Source organism: Pan paniscus, chromosome 18 (assembly GCF_029289425.2).
Source record: "Pan paniscus chromosome 18, NHGRI_mPanPan1-v2.0_pri, whole genome shotgun sequence".
NCBI classification, from domain to species: Eukaryota; Metazoa; Chordata; class Mammalia; order Primates; family Hominidae; genus Pan; species Pan paniscus.
In genome coordinates, this window is record NC_073267.2 from 23,960,792 (window position 1) to 23,982,294 (window position 21,503).

Consider the following 21,503-nt stretch of genomic DNA (forward strand, 5'->3'; position numbering starts at 1 on the left):
CATTATCGTCATTGGATTCTCATTATCATCCAAAGTCCATATTTTACATTAGGGTTCACTCTTGGTTCTTTACATTCTATGGGTTCAGACAAGTATATAATAACATGTATTCACCATTATAGTATCATACGGAGTATTTTCACTGCCCTAAAAATCCTTCCGGGCTTTGCCTGTTCATTCCTCTCTTACTCCTAATTCCTGGCAACCACTGATACTTTTGCCTTTTCTAGAATATCATATATTTGGAATCATACAGTAGATAGCCTTTTCAGATAGATTTCTTTCACTTAGTAACATGCACTTAAGTTTTCTCCAGGTCTTTTTTTGGCTTGATAGCTCATTTCTTTTTAGTGCTGAATCATATTTCATTGTCTTAATGAACCACAGTTTATTTAGCCATTCACCTACAGAAGGACATTTGGTTGCTTCCAAGTTTTGGCAGTTATGGATAAAGCTGCTATCAACATCCATATACAGGTTTTCATGTAGACGTAAGTTTTCAACTCCTTTGTGTAAATACCAAAGAGTGTGTTTGCTGGGTTATATGGCAAAAACATGTTTGCTTTTGTAAGAAACCACCAAAATGTCTTCCAAAGTGGCTGTATGATTTTGCATTCCCACCAGCTGTCACTGCTAATTGGGCAGACCTCCTTTAGAGATGTCACCAAAGATAGTGTAATGCTCTTCACTGTAGGCATTTATGATCTATACAAGAATAACAGTGGATTCTGGGTCAGTGCCTTTATTTTATCCTGCCAAGTTCAAGAGAAAGGTTTTTTCTTATTCTAAGAGAAGACTGTTATGGTAAATTAAAAGGAAGAAATATATAATTACTCTTCTGTTGAGGAGGGAGAAGAAGGAAACACTGTGATGTAAATGGCAGAAATTCAATAATTTAATTCAAACTAAAGAGAATGGGAATGTATTGAATTCAGGAATGGAATGTAATGGGAAACTTCACTGGTGGTCTTCAGGCATGGCTGAATCCCGTGTCTCAAATGATATCTTCAGGAATATGTTCCTCCCATCCCTCAGCTCTGTGTTCCTTGGTGTGGTCTTTACTTTTTCCACTTGGTAATATGAATGTCCTCCAATATCCTCCCCTACTGCCAGAGATACCAGAGAAAGGAGAGCTTCTCTGATAGTTCCATCAAAACTCCCAGGGATGACTCTGATTGGTCAGCCTGCATCACATGCCAATTTTATTGGTCAAGGAAGTGGGACCATGTGATTGACATGAGTATAAGACAATCTGTTCCTGAAAGAAAAGGGTGCTGGGGGAAAAGGCAACAGATGTCCACCACAGCATGTTTTTTCCCTTTACTGGTTATTATCTCTTTTTAGACTCCCTCAGCACTGGACAGCCGAGACCACGAAGGACTTGGGACCCTTTCTAGTACTTTTCTCAGGAGATGAATTAAGCTCTATAGCCACAAAGGTAATGTTGTGCTCCATCTTAAGAAGGCTGAAGGAGTTTGAAGGGGAGAGAAAGTGTGGTCAGTTATACAGCGTTGGGTTTACTGCTGTCTATGGTTCTGGAAGCTTCCTCCCTGCCTCCAAGGGCTAAGATGTTTCCAGCTCCATTCCAGGATGTGCAAGGTTCTGGAAAAGGGAGTGAGGCCACAGCTAAATGAACTCAGGCCCTTTTGTGTGGCCCCCCAGGCAGATGTGTGCAGACAGATATTACTTAGCTACCACTCTGCTATTAGTGTGCATCTCACACGCATGCCTGTTCTGGCTCTCACACTGGCTGGTGCCCTATGCACATGCACATGTATGTCCAGTGTATGCAGTCACATGTGCAAGCACATTTAATCCAATAACAAGTCTTTATTGATCATTACATTTGGGCATGACACTTTTCTAGGAGTAAGGCTCCAGAAGTTAGACAGTCTAGGCCAAGGGTCCTGCAAAATAAGCATGAGTTAGTCATTTGTGCTGCATAACAAAGCCACACAATCTCAAGGGCATAGAACAATTCGCATATGTTTCTTGCTGCCTGATTTGTGGGTCGCTGGGGCAGCCCTGCTCTAGAACTTGTTTTTCTCACCATGAAGGTGTGAAACTACCAAAAAAGGGAAGGGATGAGTACAATTCTCCTTAAGTCCTAGGTTGGAAATTGGCACGCTGTCACTTCTGCCACACTCCAATGGCCAAAGTAAGTTACATGACCAAGACCAACTTTATTGGGGCAGGAAAGAGTCTCCTTCCATGGAGGTGGAGGGCAGGAAAGGAGTGAATGTTTGCTGAATGACAATCAGATCCCCCACAAAGCACATCCACACACTCTCATACCTGCACTTGCAGGCACAAGGTGCACATGGTCACACATGCTCAGCAGGGCCTGAACACACACAACTTCACCTAGGATCACACACAGCACACATTCTGAAGTCCAGTCACAGTAAAATCATATTCTGGATGTCTGAATATATAGTTATAAGCAGTTGATGCACAAATGTTTATTTTTATTTTATTATTTTATTTTATTTTGAGATGGAGTCTCCCTCTGTTGCCCAGGCTGGAGTGTAGTGATGCAATCTCGGCTCACTGCAACCTCTGCTTCCTGGGTTCAAGTGATTCTCCTGCCTCAGCCTCCCGAGTAGCTGGGATTACAGGCCTCTGCCACTATGCCCAGCTAATTTTTATATTTTTAGTAGGTATGGGGCTTCACCATGTTGGCCAGCCTGGTCTTGAACTCCTGACCTCAAGTGATCTGCCCGCCTCGGCCTCCCAAGTGCTGGGATTACAGGCGTGAGCCACCATGCCCGGCCCGGCCCTGATGCACAAATGTTATATATCCATCTATTTTTTTTCCTTCCTTGTTTTTCTTATGTTTAGATGTTTATTATTATTTTTATTTTTCCATAAGGTATTGGGGTACAGGTGGTGTTTGGTTACATGAGTAAGTTCTTTAGTGGTGATTTGTGAGATTTTGGTGCACCCATCACCTGAGCAGTGTACACTGCAACATATTTGTAGTCGTTTATCCCTTGGCCCCTCCCACTCTTCCATCCAAGTCCCCAAAGTCCATTGTATCATTCTTATGCCTTTGGGTCCTCATAGTTTATCTCCCACATATCAGTGAGAACATCCATATATCTATCTAATCTTAAAAAAATCAACTTCTGAAATTGAAAAAGTCTTGTATCAACACTGAAATCTCAAAAACACAGTGTAGAGTTAAAAAAAAAAAACCCAGATTGCAAAAGAATATCTATAGTAGGATACAAAGTAAATAAATAAATAGTAGCTGAATTAATTTAAAGCAAATGTAAGCCGAGTTTATATGTAAGAGAAGTGTAAAAGTGAATGCCAAATTCAGAGTGACAGTTACTTCTGGGGAAGGAGGAAGGCAAAGAGTGAAGGAAGGACTTATTATTTATATTGTGATGTTTTATTTCTTAAGTTGGGTTGTGAGGACATGGGTGTTTTGTTGTATTATTCTGTATACTCTTTTTTTAAATACTGGAAATGTTTAATAAAACAAGTAATACATGCTCCTGGTTAACAAATCCCAATCGCACCAAAGGTAATAGGATGAGAAGCAAGTCTCCCTCCCACCCCAGACTTCTAGTTCCCTAGCCTCCCTCTTCAGAGGCAATTGCTGTCCCCAATCTCTTCTGCATCCTTTCAGAAATATCCTGAATACCTATATAACAAGTTTTATATAGGTATAAAAATACCTATATAACAAGCCTCGCCAACATGGCGAAACCCTGTCTCTACTAAAAACACAAGAGCATATACACACTCTTCTTTAGAAAATACAAAATGGAAAATGCCATTCACTCCGCTATGCACATTGCTTTCTAAAAGCTAACTGTCTTAGAGCGGTTGCCTTCAGCCTCAGCTGCACATTAGAATCACCTGGGGAGATTCCAAGAGGGTCCAATCCATGGTATCCAGCCCAGCCCGACTGAGTCAGAATCTTTAGGGGCTGGCTCTGGGTGCCCCAGGTGACTCTTACGTACAGCCAGGGTTGAGAACTGCTGGCCTAGACTGTGACTCTAATTCTGAAGATGAGACTAGAAAGGGGAGCTACATAGGCTGAGAGGCTTGCTCTCTGGGTGAGCTGGGACCCAGTGAGGCATAGCTGTTTGTAGAGCCTGATGGATTATCTGGGCCCATGGGCAGGCCTTCTAATAAAATCCCGAGTCTTGACAAAGTGTATTCGTTCTAGATGAGAAATGGCACTTTCTCCAAGGCAACCCAAAGTCCCCTAAGTCCCCTCATTGCTAGTCTCCACCCAGGATGTTGAGACAACCCTTCTTCACCTCCTTTTCATGACAAATGTTGTGTTAGGCAATTCTTTTTTTCTTTCTCTTTTTTGAGATGGAGTCTAGCTCTGTTGCCCAGGCCGGAATGCAGTGGCACGATTTTGGCTCACTGCAACCTCCACCTCCTGGGTTCAAGTGATTCTCCTGCCTCAGCCTCCTGAGTAGCAGGGATTACAGGCATACACCACCATGCCGAGTGAATTTTTGTATTTTTTGTAGAAATGGGGTTTCACTGTGTTGGCCAGGCTGGTCTTGAACCCTTGACCTCAGGTGATCTGCCTGCTTGGGCCTCCCAAGTGCTAGGATTACAGGTGTGAGCCACCGCACCTGACCTGTGTTAGGCAATTCTTGCATTGCTATAAAGAAATACCTGAGACTGGGTAATTTATAAAGAAAGGAGGTTTACATGGAATACTATGTGGCCATAAAAAAGAATGAGATCGTGTTCTTTGCAGGGACATGGATGGAGCTGGGGGCCATCATCCTTAGCAAACTAATGCAGAAACAGAAAACCAAATACCGCATGTTCTTACTTATAAGTGGGAGCTAAATGATGAGAACACGTTGTCACATAGAATGGAACAGCAGATACTGGGGCCTATTGGAGAGTGAAGGGTGGGAGGAGGGAGAAGATCAGCAAAAATAACTAATGGGTACTAGGCTTAATACCTGGGTGATTAAATAATTTGTACAACAAACCTCCATGACACAAGCTTACCTATATAACAAACCTGCCATGTACCCCTGAACTTAAAATAAAAGTTAAATTAAAAAAATAAAATAAAAAGGGCCAGGTGCAGTGGCTCATGCCTGCAATCCCAGTACTTTGGGAGGCTGAGGTGGGCAGATCACGAGGTCAGGAGATTGAGACCGTCCTGGCTAAGAGGGTGAAACCCCGTCTCTACTAAAAAACACAAAAAATTAGCCGGGCGTGGTGGTGGGCGCATGTAGTCCCAGCTACTTGGGAGGCTGAGGTAGGAGAACGGCGTGAACCCGGGGGGCGGAGCTTGCAGTGAGCCGAGATCGTGCCCCGCACTCCAGCCTGGGTGATAGAGCGAGACTCTGTCTAAACAAACAAACAAACAAACACTGCCAGGCACAGTGGCTCACATCTGTAATCCCAGCACTTTGGGAGGCCGAGGTGGGCGAATCACTTGAGGCCAGGAGTTTGAGACCAGCCAGGCCAAGATAGTGAAACCTTGTCTACAATAAAAATTAAAAAAAATTAGCCTGGCTTGGTGCGGCATGCATGTAATCCCAGCTACTCAGGAGGCTCAGGCACGAGAATTACTTGAGCCTGGGAGGTGGAGGTTGCAGTGAGTGGAGATCACACCACTGTATTCCAGCTTGAGCAACAGAACAAGACTCTTAAAAAAAAAAAAAAAAAGAGACAAGAAAAGAGGATTGATTGGCTCATGGCTCTGCCGACTGTACAGGAAGCATGATGCTGGCATCTGCCCAGCTTCTGGGAAGGCCTCAGGAAACTTACAATCATGACGGAAGGCGAAGGGGGAGCAGACACATCTTACTTGGCCGACACAGGAGCAAGAGCGTGATGGGGGAGGTGCTACATGCATTTAAACAACAAGATCTCGAGAGAACGCACGCACTATTGTGAGGACAGTACCAAGGGGATTGTATTTAACCATTCATGAGAAATCTGCCCCCATGATCCAATCACCTCTCACTGGGCCCCACCTCCAACACTGGGGATTACATTTCAATAAGATTTGGGTGGGGTACACATCCAAACTATATCAAATATAAAGTTTAGTAAAAACTTTGAAATAGCACCAAACCATAAAAGGGGTAGGTACACATACATTTTTTTTTGTTTTTTTCTGAGACAGGGTTTTACTCCCATCACCCAGGCTGGAGTGCAGTGGCATGCTCTCGACTCACTACAACCTCAGCCTCCTGGGCTCGGGTGATCCTTCTGTCTCAGCCTCCTAAGTAACTGGGATGACAGGCTCATGCCACCACGACTGGCTAATTTTTGTATTTTTAGTGGAGATGGGGTTTCACCATGTTGGCCAGGCCAGTCTTGAGCTCCTGACCTCAAGTGATTTGCCTGCCTCGACCTCCCAAAATGCTGGGATTACAGGTATGAGCCACCACACCTGGCCTAACCTACGTTTTTTGTCGATATTACCAGATTGCTCTGCTAATAGTGCACAGTTTGACAGTCCCACGGAAAAATGAATGTGCCCAGCATTAAGTATTAGCACTTTATTTTATTTTTGACAATCTGATGGGTGAAAAGTGATTTACTTATGTTTTTTAGACTTTATTGGATTTTTATTGAAGTTGAGTATCATTTCATAGGATTCTTTATAGAGACCACATTAGTGGGACTAGGGATTCGATTTATATGAGAAGTTGCTATAACAAAGAATGAAGGCAGTAAGTAGTGTGACAGTTTCAACTCTAATTTCAATCTGTATTTAAGGGGTTTTAATTATTATTCCTCTTCTTTCATCTTCTTTCACACAGTTTCCTGAGATCCTTCTGCAAGCAGCTTCCAAGATGGCCAGGACCCTGCCCCCTAAAGAATTCCTCTGGGCTGTCTTTCAATCTGTTCGGAACAGCAGTGATAAGATCCCCAGCTCTGACCCTATGCCTGGTGAGTGTTTCCAGGGTATCTGAGCCACTGTTGGCATAGTAATTAATGTTTTGGGCAGGGTCCCTAACATCAAGAGGCCTCCTTATGCAGGGAACTGGATGAAATGTCTGCAAAGCAATAGAATGACAAAATCTATAAGCAAAAGAATTACACTTTTGGGTCAGGTGCGGTTGCTCAAGCCTGTAATCCTAGCGCTTTGTGAGGTTGAGGCGGGCAGATCACTTGAGGTCAGGAGTTCGAGACCAGCCTGGCCAACATGGCGAAACCCTGTCTCTACTAAAAACACAAAAATTAGCCGGGTGTGGTGGTGCACACCTGTAGTCTCAGCTACTCAGGAGGCTGAGACACGAGGATTGCTTGAACCCAGGAGATGAAGGTTGCAGTGAGCTGAGATGGCACCACTGCACTCCAGCCTGGGTGACAGCGAGACTCTGTCTCAAAAAAAAAAGAGTTACACTTTTGTAAAGTGACCTGGAATCATGTCCCATACTCCATACCCAGGCTAGTAGGTTTAATGCGTGAATATGTGTAACAAACATTTCAGTAGGATTGACTTAAAGGACCAACATGGATTAGTGGTTTAACATAGCAGTGACAGGGCCGGGCTGGCTAGATTTCACTCCTGAGTCTGCCACTTACTGGCTGTGTGGCTTTGGGTAAGCTCTTTAACCTCTGTGTGCCTCAGTTTTCATCCTTTATCAAATGGGGATAATGAAAGTCTCTACCTCACTGGGTTATTGTGAGAATTAATGGGTTTAAACCCAGAAACATGTTTACCGGAATGCCTGGCATGTAGCAGATCTTTAATAAGTATTAGATATTTTTAAAATTTGATTTTTTTTATTTTTTGAGATGGAGTCTTGCTGGAGTGTCACCCAGGCTGGAGTATAGTGGCATGATCTCGGCCCACTGCAACCTCCACCTCCCAGATTACAGCAACTCTCCTGCCTCAGCCTCCTGACTAGCTGGGATTATAGGCATGTGCCACCACGCCTGGCTAAGTTTTGTATTATTAGTAAAGACAGGGTTTCACAATGTTGGCCAGGCTGGTCTTGAACGCTGGCCTCAGGTGATCCACCTGCCTTGGCCTCCCGAAATGCTGGGATTACAGGCGTGAGCCACTGCCCCCGGCCTAAAATTTGATTTTATAGAGGCAGGGCCTCACTCTGCCACCCAGGCTGGAGTGCAGTGGTGCAATCATGGTTCATTACAGCCTCGACCTCCTGGACTCAAGAGATCCTCCCACCTCAGCTTCACAAGTAGTTGGGACTACAGGCATGCACCACCACATCTGGATAATTTTTTATTTTTTTTGTAGAGATAGGGTCTTGCTGTGTTGCCCAGGCTGATCTTGAACTCTGAGCCTCAAGTGATCCTCCTGCCTTGGTCTCCCATAGTGCTGGGATTATAGATGTGAGCTACCATGCCTGTCCAAGTGTTAGATATTTTATTATCATTACCACGCACCTACTAAGTGCAGACTGGGGCCAGGCATGAGGAGACAAAGTTAATCAGACCCAATGATAGTAGTTGACAGTCAGTGCTTGCTTTCATCCACCCAACAAATATTCGTTAAGCACCAATTTTGTAAATAAAGAGCTTACTTTCAAATGGAGGGTAGCAAGACAATAAATTTCCACACATAAGTAAAATATATGGTATATTGTATGAAAAGTGCCAAGAAGGAAAATAAAGCAAGGGAATGCACCACGAGTGTTGAGAGGGGACTGTCATGTGAAAAGAGAATCACGAAGGAACGTCTTATTGAGAAGGTGACATTTGAATGAAGACCCAAGGGAGAGTGGGCCATGTGGATATTTTCAATTAGAGTCTTCCAGGCAGAGAGTGCGACAGGACCACTTCCATGAGTGGGAAGTAAGGGCCAGTGTGTTTGGAGGGGAGTGAGAGACAAGGCCAGCCATGTAGCGACTGTTAAAGGAAACCCTAATGACTTTGGCTTTTACTCTGGGTGGAGGCATCGTGTGACATCGAGCAAAGAAGTATCACAATTGGATTTATGTCTACCTTGGGTGATTATCCCTCCATGCATTATCTTGTTCTCCCGTTTTTTTTTTTTTTTCTTGGTGAATGTGGGGTTTTATTGGGTAACGGAGGTGGCTCTCGGTGGGATGGATGGGGAGCTAGAAAGGGGATGGAGTGGGAAGATGATCTTCCCCTGGAGTTTGGCTGTCCTGTGACCAATCTCCTCTCCAGCTGTCCCCAGCCAAACTCTTCTTGGCCTTCAGACACTCCTTTCTCTGCCATGCTGCTCTTCTGCTCCTCTTCTCTTCTATTCATCTGCTCATCTGCTTGTATGCTCATGGAGCCTGGGGTTTGGGGTTTATATGGGTACAGGATAGTGGGATGTGGCAGGCCAAAACCTAACATTTGGGTGTGAAAACAGGAATGCCTATTCCCATTGAGGGCTGCAGATTTCCAGGCTTGGGTGTTCTCTTGTTTTTTAAATGAAGAAAACTGGGGCTTAGGAGACTAAGGGACTTGTCTAAAGTCACAGAGTTAGTAAATGGCAGTTCTTGGATTTGTACCCAAAGCTGGTGGTGACCACCACTGGCTCCCACTGCCCTCAAGGTCTAGCAGTCCATGTCATCATATTGCAGAGCTCTTACTGCGTGCATGTGGTACACAAAATAAGGCTTTCCATGCTCAGGGGAAGGAAGCTCTGGTATCAGTGCATAGTTTGAGTGTTCTTTAGTTGGTTCTGGGTATTAATTGCTGCTGTGCTTTAGTGATTAATGGATTAGCAGAATTACCGCTTGGTTTTATATTAATTTGTGTGTGTGTGTTCACTCACTCCACAGATATTTGCTGAACACCTACTATGTACCAGGCTCTATTCTAAGCCCTGGACAGACACAGTGATAAGACCAAGTTCCTGATATACTAGTCAACCATTCTGCCCTCTCTAGTTCTGTGCTATCACTGATGTTGTTTTCACTAGAGGGTGGGCTGGGGGTTGGCCTAGGGAGGGATGGGTCTTTAGTCCTCTCCAAGTGGCTTATGATAAAGATGTTTGAGGACCACAACTGGCATCTTTGATCTGGTCTACTTTTGCCTCTTGATTGGAATGCAGTGAATTTCCATTGAAGGTGCAATGAGAAGAGAGAGGCCATGGGGCTCGGGAAATACCCTGGCCTTGGGTGGGGTTGGTGCATCTGTCAGCATCAGTGGTGGTCTGCTGCTAAGATAAGAAATCCAGGGTTGCTCTTAAGGATCCTAGAGTTTTCTCCCAGGTTGGGCACATCAGATCCAGCAACGACAATATCTCACTTGCATGTTGGTTGGTAACTGGTTTGAGTAGGTAAGGTTCACATTATTCAAAGACCGAAATGGATGTTTTTCCTGTTGCCAAGAGAAATGCAATGGGCTCATTTCTCTTTTCTCTTGGGATGGGAAAGCCACAACCCCCACTATGATTTTCATGGACAGCAACTCATCTTCCTGGTTTTTATTTTTTATTTTATTTTGACACAGGGTCTCACCATTACCCAGGCTGGAGAGTAGGTGTGATCACGGCTCACTGCAATCTTGACCTCCCAGGCTCAGGTGATCCTCCCACCTCAGCCTGCTGGGTAGCTGGGACTACAGGCATGTGCCACCATGCCTAGCTAATATTTTGTAGTTTTTTTTTTTTTAGAGGTGAGGTCTTACCATGCTGCCCAGGCTGGTCTTGAATTCCTGGGCTCAAGTGATCCTTCTGCCTTGGCCTCCCAAAGTGCTGGGATTAAAGACATGCGCCACCGCACAGCCCATCTTCCCATTTTTATAGGAAGGCTGCTGCATAATTTTGGAATCTTTATGCTGGGTTGCAAACTCAAAGGCATAGGGGGTAAGATAGGCAACAGAAATTGTATATCGAGTGCTTACTGTATGCGTGGCACTGTTCTAAGTGCTTTACATATAACACATTTGGTTTTCACAACCATCCTATGAGGTGATTTTATTTCCATTTTATAGACAAGAAAACTGAAATACAGAGAGGTTAAATAGCCTTGGATTTGAATCGAAAGTCAGGACTGTTCACCACCAGCTCTTACTGCCCTCAAGGAATTTGTAGTTTAATTGTAATGTTGCACCACTCCTAGTTTGTGCATGTGGATGTGCAAAAAGCTGGCATTTCCATGACTTTGTTACCCAGTAATTAGCAAGAAATGGCAGAAGTGGGATTCAAACTGGTCCCTGGGCTCCTGCTCTCTGCTTTTACTCTGTAGTCCCTTCCATGCATAAATCTGACTGGCGAAGAATGTTACTCATTTCAATACACTAACATTTCCTGAAATTCTCTTTCCTCTTCTCCTTCCCTGCATCTCTCCTTTCTTCAGGTTGCCATGGAGTCGTGGCCCCCTCTTCTGATGACATCTTCAAGTTGGCCGAAGCCAACGCCTGCTGGGCCCTGGAGGACCTGCGGTGCATGGAGGAAGACACATTCATCAGGACTGTGGAACTGCTGGGAGCTGTCCAGGGTTTCAGCCGGCCTCAGCTGATGACCCTGAAGGAGAAAGCAATACAGGTGAAGCCCACCTCAGGGAGGAAACATTAAACAGAGGAAAAAAGAAAAACACCAAAACCAGTTCAGCATTTCTGCACATAGAGCCCTCCTCGAGCAGTTTTCCCATACATCATCTTGAAATTTTACTGCATCAGCTCAGTGATATTGTGATCTCCTTATCTGAGAAAGGAGGAAATTTCCAGTTCCTCCCTCTTAGGGCTGTGGCAGAGAATGGGATGAGATGTGTCTTGGCATCTAGCAGATGCTCAGTGAATCAAGTTCTGTGGATGTCCCAGTGCCTCTGACCAAGGTGGTTTGCAAGAATTAGGCTTTATTCCTTCACCTGGAGAGCCCCAGCTGCTGCTCACAGCAGGTTTTCTCAGCATCATTTGCAAATTTGTCTGAAAATATAACAGAAAGGAGTAAAAAGAGGACTGGAAGTAGCTTTCCATCTTTAAAAAGGTCCCTTTGTTGGCTGGGTGCAGTGGCTTATGCCTGTAATCCCAACACTTTGGGAGGCCGAGGGGGGCGGATCACGGGAGGTCAGGAGTTCGAGACCAGGCTGGCCAACATGGTGAAACCCTGTCTCTACTCAAAATGCAAAAATTAGCCAGGCGTGGTGTCGTGTGCCTGTAGTTCCAGCTACTCAGGAGGCTGAGGCAGGAGAATGGCTTGAACCCGGGAGGTGGAGGTTGCAGTAAGCCAAGATTGCGCCAGTGCACTCTAGCCTAGGTGTCAGAGCTGATACCTTGTCTCAAAAATAAATAAAAATAGGCTGGGTGCAGTGGCTCATGCCTATAATCCCAGCACTTTGGGAGGCGGATCACGAGGTCAAGAGATCGAGACCAGCCTGGCCAACATGGTGAAACCCCATCTCTACTCAAAATGCAAAAATTAGCCGGGTGTGGTGGCATGCACCTGTAGTTCCAGCTACTCGGGAGGCTGAGGCAGGAGAATTGCTTGAACCCGGGAGGCGGAGGTTGCCGTGAGCCGAGATTGCATCACTACACTCCAGCCTGGTGATAGAGCGAGACTCTGTCTCAAATAAATAAATAAAAGGAAAAGGTCTCTTTGTGGCCTGTTTTAGCTTTTCTTTCTTTTTTTTTCTTTTTCTTTTAAGACAGAGTCTTGCTCTGTCGTACTGGCTGGAGTGCAGCAGCGCGATCTGTGGTTCACTGCAAACTCTGCCTCCCGGGTTCAAGTGATTCTTGTGTCTCAGCCACCTGAGTAGCTGGGACTACAGGCACAAGCCACCACGCCTGGCTAATAATTGTATTTTAGTAGAGACGGGGTTTGTTTGGCCAGGCTTGTCTCAAACCCCTAGCCTCAATAGATCTGCTCACCTTGGCCTCCCACAGTGCTGGGATTACAGGCATGAGCCACTGCACCCAGCCCTGTTTTAGCTCTTTACATGGTTGTGGAATATCTAGTTACCCTCAAGGGTTAAACAATTCAATGTCTTAAAATTATAAATATAACTGTATTTATGTATTATATGAGTACTTCAAGTTTATTGTAGAAAAGTCAGAAAATAATAAAGAAGAAAATCAGTGATAATCTTTTACTCACTGTTGATATTTTGATAAGCACTGTTCAGCAGATAAGCACTGTTGATATTTTGGTATATTCACTTGAAGCTTACCACACTCCAAAACTATGTATATAAAAAATATTATTTTATATATTTCATACATATATCTCATGTTTTACAAAAATGATATTATACTTACCTACTATTCAATAACTTGCTTTCTACACCCAACAGTACAGACTGCATATTTTTTCATATCCAAAATGTACATCTGTGTCAGTATTTTATTTATTTATTTATTTTTTGAGATGGAGTTTTGTTCTTGTTGCCCAGGCTGGAGTACAATAGTGTGGTCTTGGCTTACTGCAACTTCTGCCTCCCAGGTTCAAGCAATTCTCCTGCCTCATCCTCCCAAGTAGCTGAGATTACAGGCATCCACCACCATGCCCGGCTAATTTTTGTATTTTTAGTAGAGATGGGGTTTCACAGTGTTGGCCAGGCTGGTCTCGAACTCGTGACCTCAAGTGATCTGTCTGCCTGGCCTCCCAAAGTGTTGGGATTACAGGCGTAAGCCACAGCATCTAGCCTATATCAGTATTTTAAATAGCTTTGTAATACAATTAACCTTCCATATCAGTGGGTTCCACATCTGCAGATTCAACCAACCTCAGGTAGAATGTATTTAGAAAAAATGCTCCAAATAACAATATAACAATAAAAAACAATACACATAAAAATACAGTAGCATTTTTTACATAACATTTTGTACATATTTACATAGCATTTATATTGCATCAGGTATTATAAGTAATCTAGAGATGATTTAAAGTATACAGGAGGATGTGCATAGATTATATGCAAATACTACACTATTTTATATAAGGGACTTGAATATCCATGGATTTTGGTATCTTTAAGAAGTCCTGGAACCAATCTTTGGTGGAGGTATCCACAGGGGCAACTTCATTTTATTTATGGTTAGTTCTTATTTATTTAGCTAATTGTTAGACTTTCAGGTTGCATTAAAAAAGTGCCTCAATGTATGCCTTTATACATATACTGTTGGGTACTTGTCTCATTTACTCAGGCTAAATTCCCACAGGTGGAATTCCTGGGTCAAAGAATATAAATACTTTAAAAGCTTTTGCTACAGATAAGCCAAATTGCCCTCTCAAGAGTATGTACCAACTTATATTCTCAACTACAACAAATGAGGGTATCCCTTACCTTGTATCTTTCCAGTATCGTAAATGGTGATAAGTCTTTATACTTCTTGACATGTGATGAATCAACATGGTCTGATTGTTTTTAATGTATATTTCTTTAATTATGACTGAGAATAAACTTTTCCCCATACATTTAATTTTTCTTTTGTGAATTCCTTGTTGATGTCTTTTGTCTATCTTTTTTTTAAAACAAATATAGTCATCTTTTTATTATTGATTTAAAAGAGAGCTTTATATTAAGATTTACCCTATGTCTTTTTAATTTTTATTTATTTTTTATTAAGGGATAGTTGACAAATACAAATTATATATATTTATGGTGTATACATATATACAATATGATGTTTTGATGTATGTATACATTGGGGAATGGTTAAAGCAAGCTAACATGTCAATCACCTTTCATACTTGTCCGTTGTCAGTTTTTGTTGTGAGAATATTTAACATCTACTCTCTTCACAATTTTCAACCATTCAACACATTATTATCAACTGTGGTCACCATGCTGCACAATAGGTTTCCCTATGTCTGTTTTATTTTTATTTCTTTGAGACAGGGTCTCGCTCTGTCACCCAGGCTGGAGTACAGTGGCACCATCTTGGCTAACTGCAACTTCTGCAAGTGAGTCTTGTGCCTCAGCCACCCAAGTGGCTGGGATTACAGGTGTGCGCCACCATGCACAGCTAATTTTTTTTTTTTTGGTATTTTTAGTAGAGGCAGGGTTTCGTTATGTTGGCCAGGCTGGTCTTGAACTCCTGGCCGCATGTGATCTGCATGCCTTGGCCTCCAAAAATGCTGAGATTCCAAGTGTGAGCCACTGCACCTAGCCTCCTTATGTCTATTTTAGATACTGCCTTTGTCCATTCAGGCTGTTATAACAAAATATCATAGACTGGTAACTTATAAACAGAAATTTATTTCTCACAGTTCTGGGGGGTGAGAAATCAAAAATTGAAGCACTGGCAGATCCAGTATCTGGTAAGGACTTGTTTTTCATAGATGGTGCTTTCTCACTGTGTCCTCACATGGTGGAAAGGGACTAGCTTGTAGCTAGCTCTCTGGGGTCTCTTTTACAAGGGCACTAATCCCACTCATGAGGGCTCCACCCTTATGACCTCATCATCTCCCAAGGCCCAACCTTCCAATACTATCACATTGGAGATTAGGTTTTAACATATGCATTTCAGAGGGGCACAAACATTCAAATCATTGTAAATACCATCACCAGTGTTCAGTCTAATCTATTTTCTTTTTTTGTCTAAAGGTTTGGGACATGCCATCTTACTGGAGAGAACACCATATCGTCTCCCTGGGGCGCATTGCTCTGGCTCTTAATGAGAGTGAGCTGGAGCAGCTGGACCTCAGCTCCATAGACACTGTGGCTTCCCTAAGCTGGCAAACAGAATGGACCCCGGGACAGGTGGGTGGATGTTTCTGGGTCTTTTAACTATTCCATATTTATAAGAGCTGCCTTCATATCCTTACTGTTAATTTCCTCATCATGGTCATTTTTGAGTCTGTTTCTGTTGACTGATTTTTCTCTTAGTTATGAGTCATATTTTCTTTTTTTGTTTGCAAGCCTAGCAATTTTGATTGGGTGATGAGCATTGTGGATTTTACATTGTTGAGTATTTGATTTAGTTGTATTTCTTTGAAGAGTATTGGGCTTTGTTCTGTCATACACTTAAGTTACTTTCAAATCAGCTTGATCCTTTTGATGCTTCCTTTTGAGTTTTGTTAGGGTAAAACCAGAGTGACCTTTATTCTGTTGTTAATTTATCATCATTACTGTGACATGATTCCTTTGAGGATGTTACCTAATGCTCCATGTATTTCAAGATCTCTCTACTTTGGCTGGTGAGAATGTGAACTATTTCCAGCTCCATATGAGCTCTGGAAGTTGCTCAGCCTAATCCTTTCTGATTACTGATGACTCTTTTCCTGCCTATGTGGAGTTTCACTCTTTGCATGTGCAAAATAGCAGTCAGTACTAGACATCTCTGCAGCTTTCTGGAACCCTCTGCAGTTTCCTCCTCTCCAATACTTTGCCCAAGTGATAAGTGCCGTGGCCTCTCTGAACTTGGATCTCTGTATCCTCAACTCAACCGGGCCACTGGGCTTGTTTTGGTTCCTCTTCCTGATCCATGTCTTGGAAACTGCTTTTTGGCAGTAAGTGAGGGTAATTTTAAGGCTCGTCTTGTTTGTTTTTCTTCTTCTGGGATTATGATTCTGTTGTTCCATATCCGGATGCAGTTGTCTTATATATTTTGTTAAATTTTCTAGTTGTTTATGGTGGGTGGACAATTCCTATGTTAATTAATCCTTCATGGGCTAAAGAAGAAGTTCTTCCCAGAATTTTAATTGTTTTGATTGGGAGAGAAGTTTAGGGTGTCTAATCCACTGTACTGCTGGAAAGGGAAGTGTTAGCCCTTCCATGTTATCTTCATTCTTAGGCAGCTCTCTCAGTGGTCATTTTCAGCACTAGGCTTATATACAACCTAATTAACAAGCCCATAAAAATGTGCCTCTTCTTTATTAGTTTTTGGAAAAGCCTCAGCATTGACTCCACTCATGTAGTTACCCGCCCCTGAGCAACCACTGTGGTCTGGGGTTGAATATGTTGGTTGGCGAGGCCTGCATCAGGGAGCGGAGTCCATCTTATCACCATCTCATGACCACATGAGCCGAGTGGGGAAGGATATGTGGTAGGCTGATTAAGGTCCCCCAAAGATGTCCATGTCTGAACCCCTGGAAGCTGTGACTATGTTAACTTATGGAGCAAAAGGGACTTTGAAGACGTGATTAAGGATCTTGAGATGGGGAGGTTATCTTGGATTATTTGGGTGGGCCCAATGTAATCACAAGGGTCCTTTTAAGAAGGAGCAAGGAGGGTCATAGATAGAGAAGGTGACATGATAATGGAAGCAGAGGGACCTAGAAAGAGATCTGAAGGTGCTCTGCTGCTGATTTTGGAGATGGAGGATGGGGCTATGAGCCAAGGAAATGCAGGTGGCCTCTTGAAGCTAGAAAAAGCAAGAAAATGAATTCTTCTTAGAACTCCCAGAAGGAACCCATCCTTCTAGTCCATTTTAGGACATACAGTCTCCAGAACTATAAGAGAATAAACGTGTATTTTTAAAGCCACTATGTTTGGGGTAATTTGGTAGAGTAGCAATAGGAAGCTAATAGAGGGTAATTTTCCAAAGAAAAAGTGTGGACGCTGAGCAGCCAAAACCAATGAATGTCCCCCTACTCTTTTGAGCTTTTTGTAATCACGGTGGCCATGTTTCATAACTCTGAGTGGCGCCATTCAAACAGAATACAGTGTGAATGGTGCACCCCTGGAGCTGGGCAACATGCAGATCCTGGCCATGAAGATTACATGAGTTAATACTTGAAAACATTTTGAACAATGTCTGGTACATAGTAGTCAATAAAAATTAGCTGTTTTTATGTTGATATTGACATCATTGCATTGTCATCATCAACATTATCATCATCATTACAGCCCCTTTCTCTGGGTTAGTCTCCTCCTTTGCAAGATGAGAGGGTTAGCCCCAACAATCTGAGGTTCCTTCCAGTCTGATATTCTATAATCCCATGGTTCTTTGACTCTAAAACTGGTTTTGACTAGTTTGAGAAGTGCCACATCACACTGTGCTATTAAAATCATTCTATTTGCAGTCTTGGAGAAACAGAAAAATACATCCGGAAACTAGGGTATCTCCTTCCCTTCGCACCGATTTTAATTCTCATGGATGGCAGTGAGATTTATCAATATGTTTGAAGAGGATATGAAAACCTAACACTTGCATGTATCATTTGTAGTCAGTTCTTCAACTTTAGCTCCCAATCAACCTTAAATGCATGTTTCTAGATTAATAGTCAGACCTGACGGAACTACATTAACAGATAGTTCAGCTCAAAAACCAATATAAGGGAAGAAACTATTATAGAAGCCAGAGGGATGAACAGAGAGATTGAAATCTTAAAGCTATTCATTTTTCAACGGTTAATATTGCCTAAAAGTGTTGATATTAATTGTCTTGGAATCATTACATATACACTGGTCTCATCACTCAAGGAAATTTATTTTAACTTATCACCTTGCAGGCTGAGCTTGCATTTTCCGGGTTTCAGTGGCAAGGACAATTTAATACCATATCTTCAAAGTAATTTCATTTAAATTGTATTTTTGCACTTTCATTTTAAAGTGAGCATGCCTGATAGTTGAGGAGCCCAAATTGCTCCGAGTCAACTAGTGAAACCTGATTGTGAAGACTTAATAAGAAAAATTTGAAAACTAACTTGAATCTCCATCTTTTCTCCATAGCCAAACACCTTCACTGGCTAAGAGTATAGGCCCTGGAATCAGACTGCCTGGGTTTTGATCCTAGAACCATCATTTTCTTTTCTCTTTCTTCTTCTTCTTTTTTTTTTTTAGAACGAGTTTTGCTCTTGTTGCCCAGGCTGGAGTGTAATCTCCACTCACTGCAACCTCTGCCTCCCGGGTTCAAGCAATTCTCCTGCCTCAGCCTCCTGAGTAGCTGGGATTACAGGCATGCATCATCACACCCTGCTTATTTTGTATTTTTAGTAGAGACGGGGTTTCTCCATGTTGGTCAGGCTGGTCTCCAACTCCCGACCTCAGGTGATCTGCCCGCCTTTGTCTCCCAAAGTGCTGGGATTACGGGCAGGAGCTACGGCGCCTGGCCAGAACGATCATTTTCTAGCTGTGTGATCTTGGCCTAGTTACTTAACCTCTCCTTGCCTCAGTTTGCTCATCTGCAAACTAGGGATACTATTAATACTTACCTCATAGGGTTATTTAGGAGGATTAGATGAGATAGTATGTGTAAAGTGGTCAAAGTGGTGCCAGCACACAGTATGCACTCAAGAAATGTTAGCTACAATAAATGTTAGCTATTACCACTTTGGATATACAGTCCCATTAAGTCAAAGACATATAAGTCTAAGCATGGTGTCACTGCATCCCCCGCCCCCATAGTAACTGTGAGCTTTGTAATCATGGAGGACAACTTGATGAGGACACTGACCAGTCCGATTTTCAGAAACATGAGAAATCTTCCTGAAGCCAGTCTATTACATGAAGGCAGCAAAATGAAGCATGTCAAATAATATATATTGCCCAGGACTTCTGTAAGTCACTCACTCAGATGTTGTTTCATTCATTCATTCATTCATTCATTCATTCATTTACTTACTCAAGAAGTACTTATTGAACTCCTACTGTGTGACAGGCATTATGCTAGGTGCTGGGGACTCATTGGTAAACTACCTGGATATGGTCCTTTTCTTTTGGGAGCCTACTTGGTGATACAGACAAAAAAGTGAGTAATCAAAGTGAAAAATTTGAAAAATCACGATAAGTGATGCGGAAAATGGACAAGGTGCTCATGGGAATAGTGGGAAGAAGGGCTGTTTGAGATGAAAGAGTCCAGAGGGCAGTTTTCTCTGAGTAGGTAGCATTTAAACACACCTGAGGGGTGGGAAGCACCAGCCCATGAAGATGGAATTTCATTGCAACATTTCACAATCTTCCTCAACACTTTCTCTCAACACCTTAATGATCTATATTGTGTGATGGTGATGACTAACATTAAAAGGAGATGGGGGCTGGGCATGGTGGCTCATGCCTGTGATCCCAGCACTTTGGGAGGCTGAGGTGGGTAGATCACTTGAGGCCAGGAGTTTGAGACCAGCCTGGCCAAAATGGTGAAACCCTGTCTCTACTGAAAACACAAAAAATTAGTTGGGTGTGGTGGCGGGCGCCTGTAATCCCAGCTACTTGGGAGTCAGAGGCATAAGAATTACTTGAACCCTGGGGGATGGAGGTTGCAGTAAGCCAAGATCATGTCACTGCACTCCAGCCTGGGTGACACAGTGAGACTCTGTCTCAAAAAAAAAAACAAAAAAAAACAAAGAGAGTTGGGAAGATTGACTATAGCCTGTGATTTTCGCTTCCACTTAGAGGTCTGTCCTTGGATGTCTCCTCATCTTTGCCTTGTGAGGTCTTATAATCTCTTTTACTTGCTCCCATGAGCACTGAAGGAACCAGACTTTATTTTGTGAGACAGAGTCTCACTCTGTCACCCAGGCTGGAGTGCAGTGGCACAATCTTGGATCACTGCAACTTCCACCTCCCAGGCTCAAGCAATCCTCCCACCTCAGCCTCCCAAGTAGCTGGGACCACAGGCACGTGCCACCATGCCTGGCTAATTTTTGTATTTTTTTGGTAGAGACAAGCTTTCACCATGTCGGCCAGGCTGGTCTTAAACTCCTGACTTTAAGTGATCCTCCTGCCTCGGCCTCCCAAAGTGCTGGGATTACAGGTGTGAGCCACCGTGCCCAGCCCAGACTTTATTTTGTAGCTGATCTTCATAGGATTGGCTTGGATGCCTCCTCAGGTCCTACATAGGTAGATAAAATGAATCAGCACATGTTTAGTTACAAGTGGCAGAAAACCCAACACAAACTGGCTTGAACAAATAAAGGGGCTGGGTGCAGTATGCAGTGGCTCATACCTGTAGTCCTAGAACTTTGGGAGGCTGAGATGGGCAGATCACTTGAGGTCAGGAGTTTGAGACCAGCCTGGCCAACAGTGAAACTACTTCTCTACTAAAAATACAAAAATCAGCCAGGCATGTTCACGCCTGCCTGTAATCCCAGCTACTGGGGAGGCTGAGGCATGAGAATCGCTTGAACCTGGGAGAGAGAGGTTGTAGTGAGCAGAGATCATGCCACTGCACTCCAGGCTGGGTGACAGAGTGAGACCTTGTCTCAAAAAAAAAAAAAAAAAAGGAATTTATTGACTCCCATTACTGGAAAGTTCAGGGGTAGTGTTCAGATACAGCTGGATCCAGGATCTTCAACACTCTGGGTGGGAATCTGTCTCTTATCATGTTTTTGAACTTTGCTTTTCCTTGTGTTGGCTTCATTGAGAGACAGGCTCTATGCCTGCATGTGGTAGGTTCCAGCAGATCCTTGTGTATATCCTTCTAAGTTCAAGTCCAGAGTAAAGAAAGCTCTTCCCCTAATGCTCCACTCAAAGTTCTGGTTGACTCTGGTTAAATCACATGTCCAATCCAGAACCAGTGACTGCAGCTAGGCTAAGGTATGAATTGAAATTCATCACTCCTGGAACTTGGTGCAGTTAGCTTTGACTGAACCACATGAAGCAGGAATACAAGAGAGGTGGTTCTCCAGAGGAAGTTATGAATGATGAATAGCCACTGTGCTAGAATTATGGAGACTTATGTGTCAGCCGCCTTAAATCAAGGCTTCGTTTAAAATAGTTTAACACCAAAGCATTTTG

At 43.2% G+C, this 21,503-nt stretch overlaps 1 protein-coding gene across 1 annotated transcript in view; it reads left to right on the top strand.

The window, feature by feature from the left end:
• Nucleotides 1-880: 880 nt before the first annotated feature.
• The window catches only part of LOC117977933 (otoancorin-like), a 31,685-nt gene continuing 11,062 nt past the window's right edge, over nt 881-21,503 (top strand). Inside the window, exons 1-4 of the mRNA XM_055100023.2 lie at nt 881-1,438; nt 6,774-6,903; nt 11,244-11,431; nt 15,432-15,587. Coding sequence (XP_054955998.1) covers nt 6,807-6,903; nt 11,244-11,431; nt 15,432-15,587 — 441 coding nt within the window. The 5' untranslated portion in view covers nt 881-1,438; nt 6,774-6,806. The remainder of the gene's footprint in view (nt 1,439-6,773; nt 6,904-11,243; nt 11,432-15,431; nt 15,588-21,503) is intronic.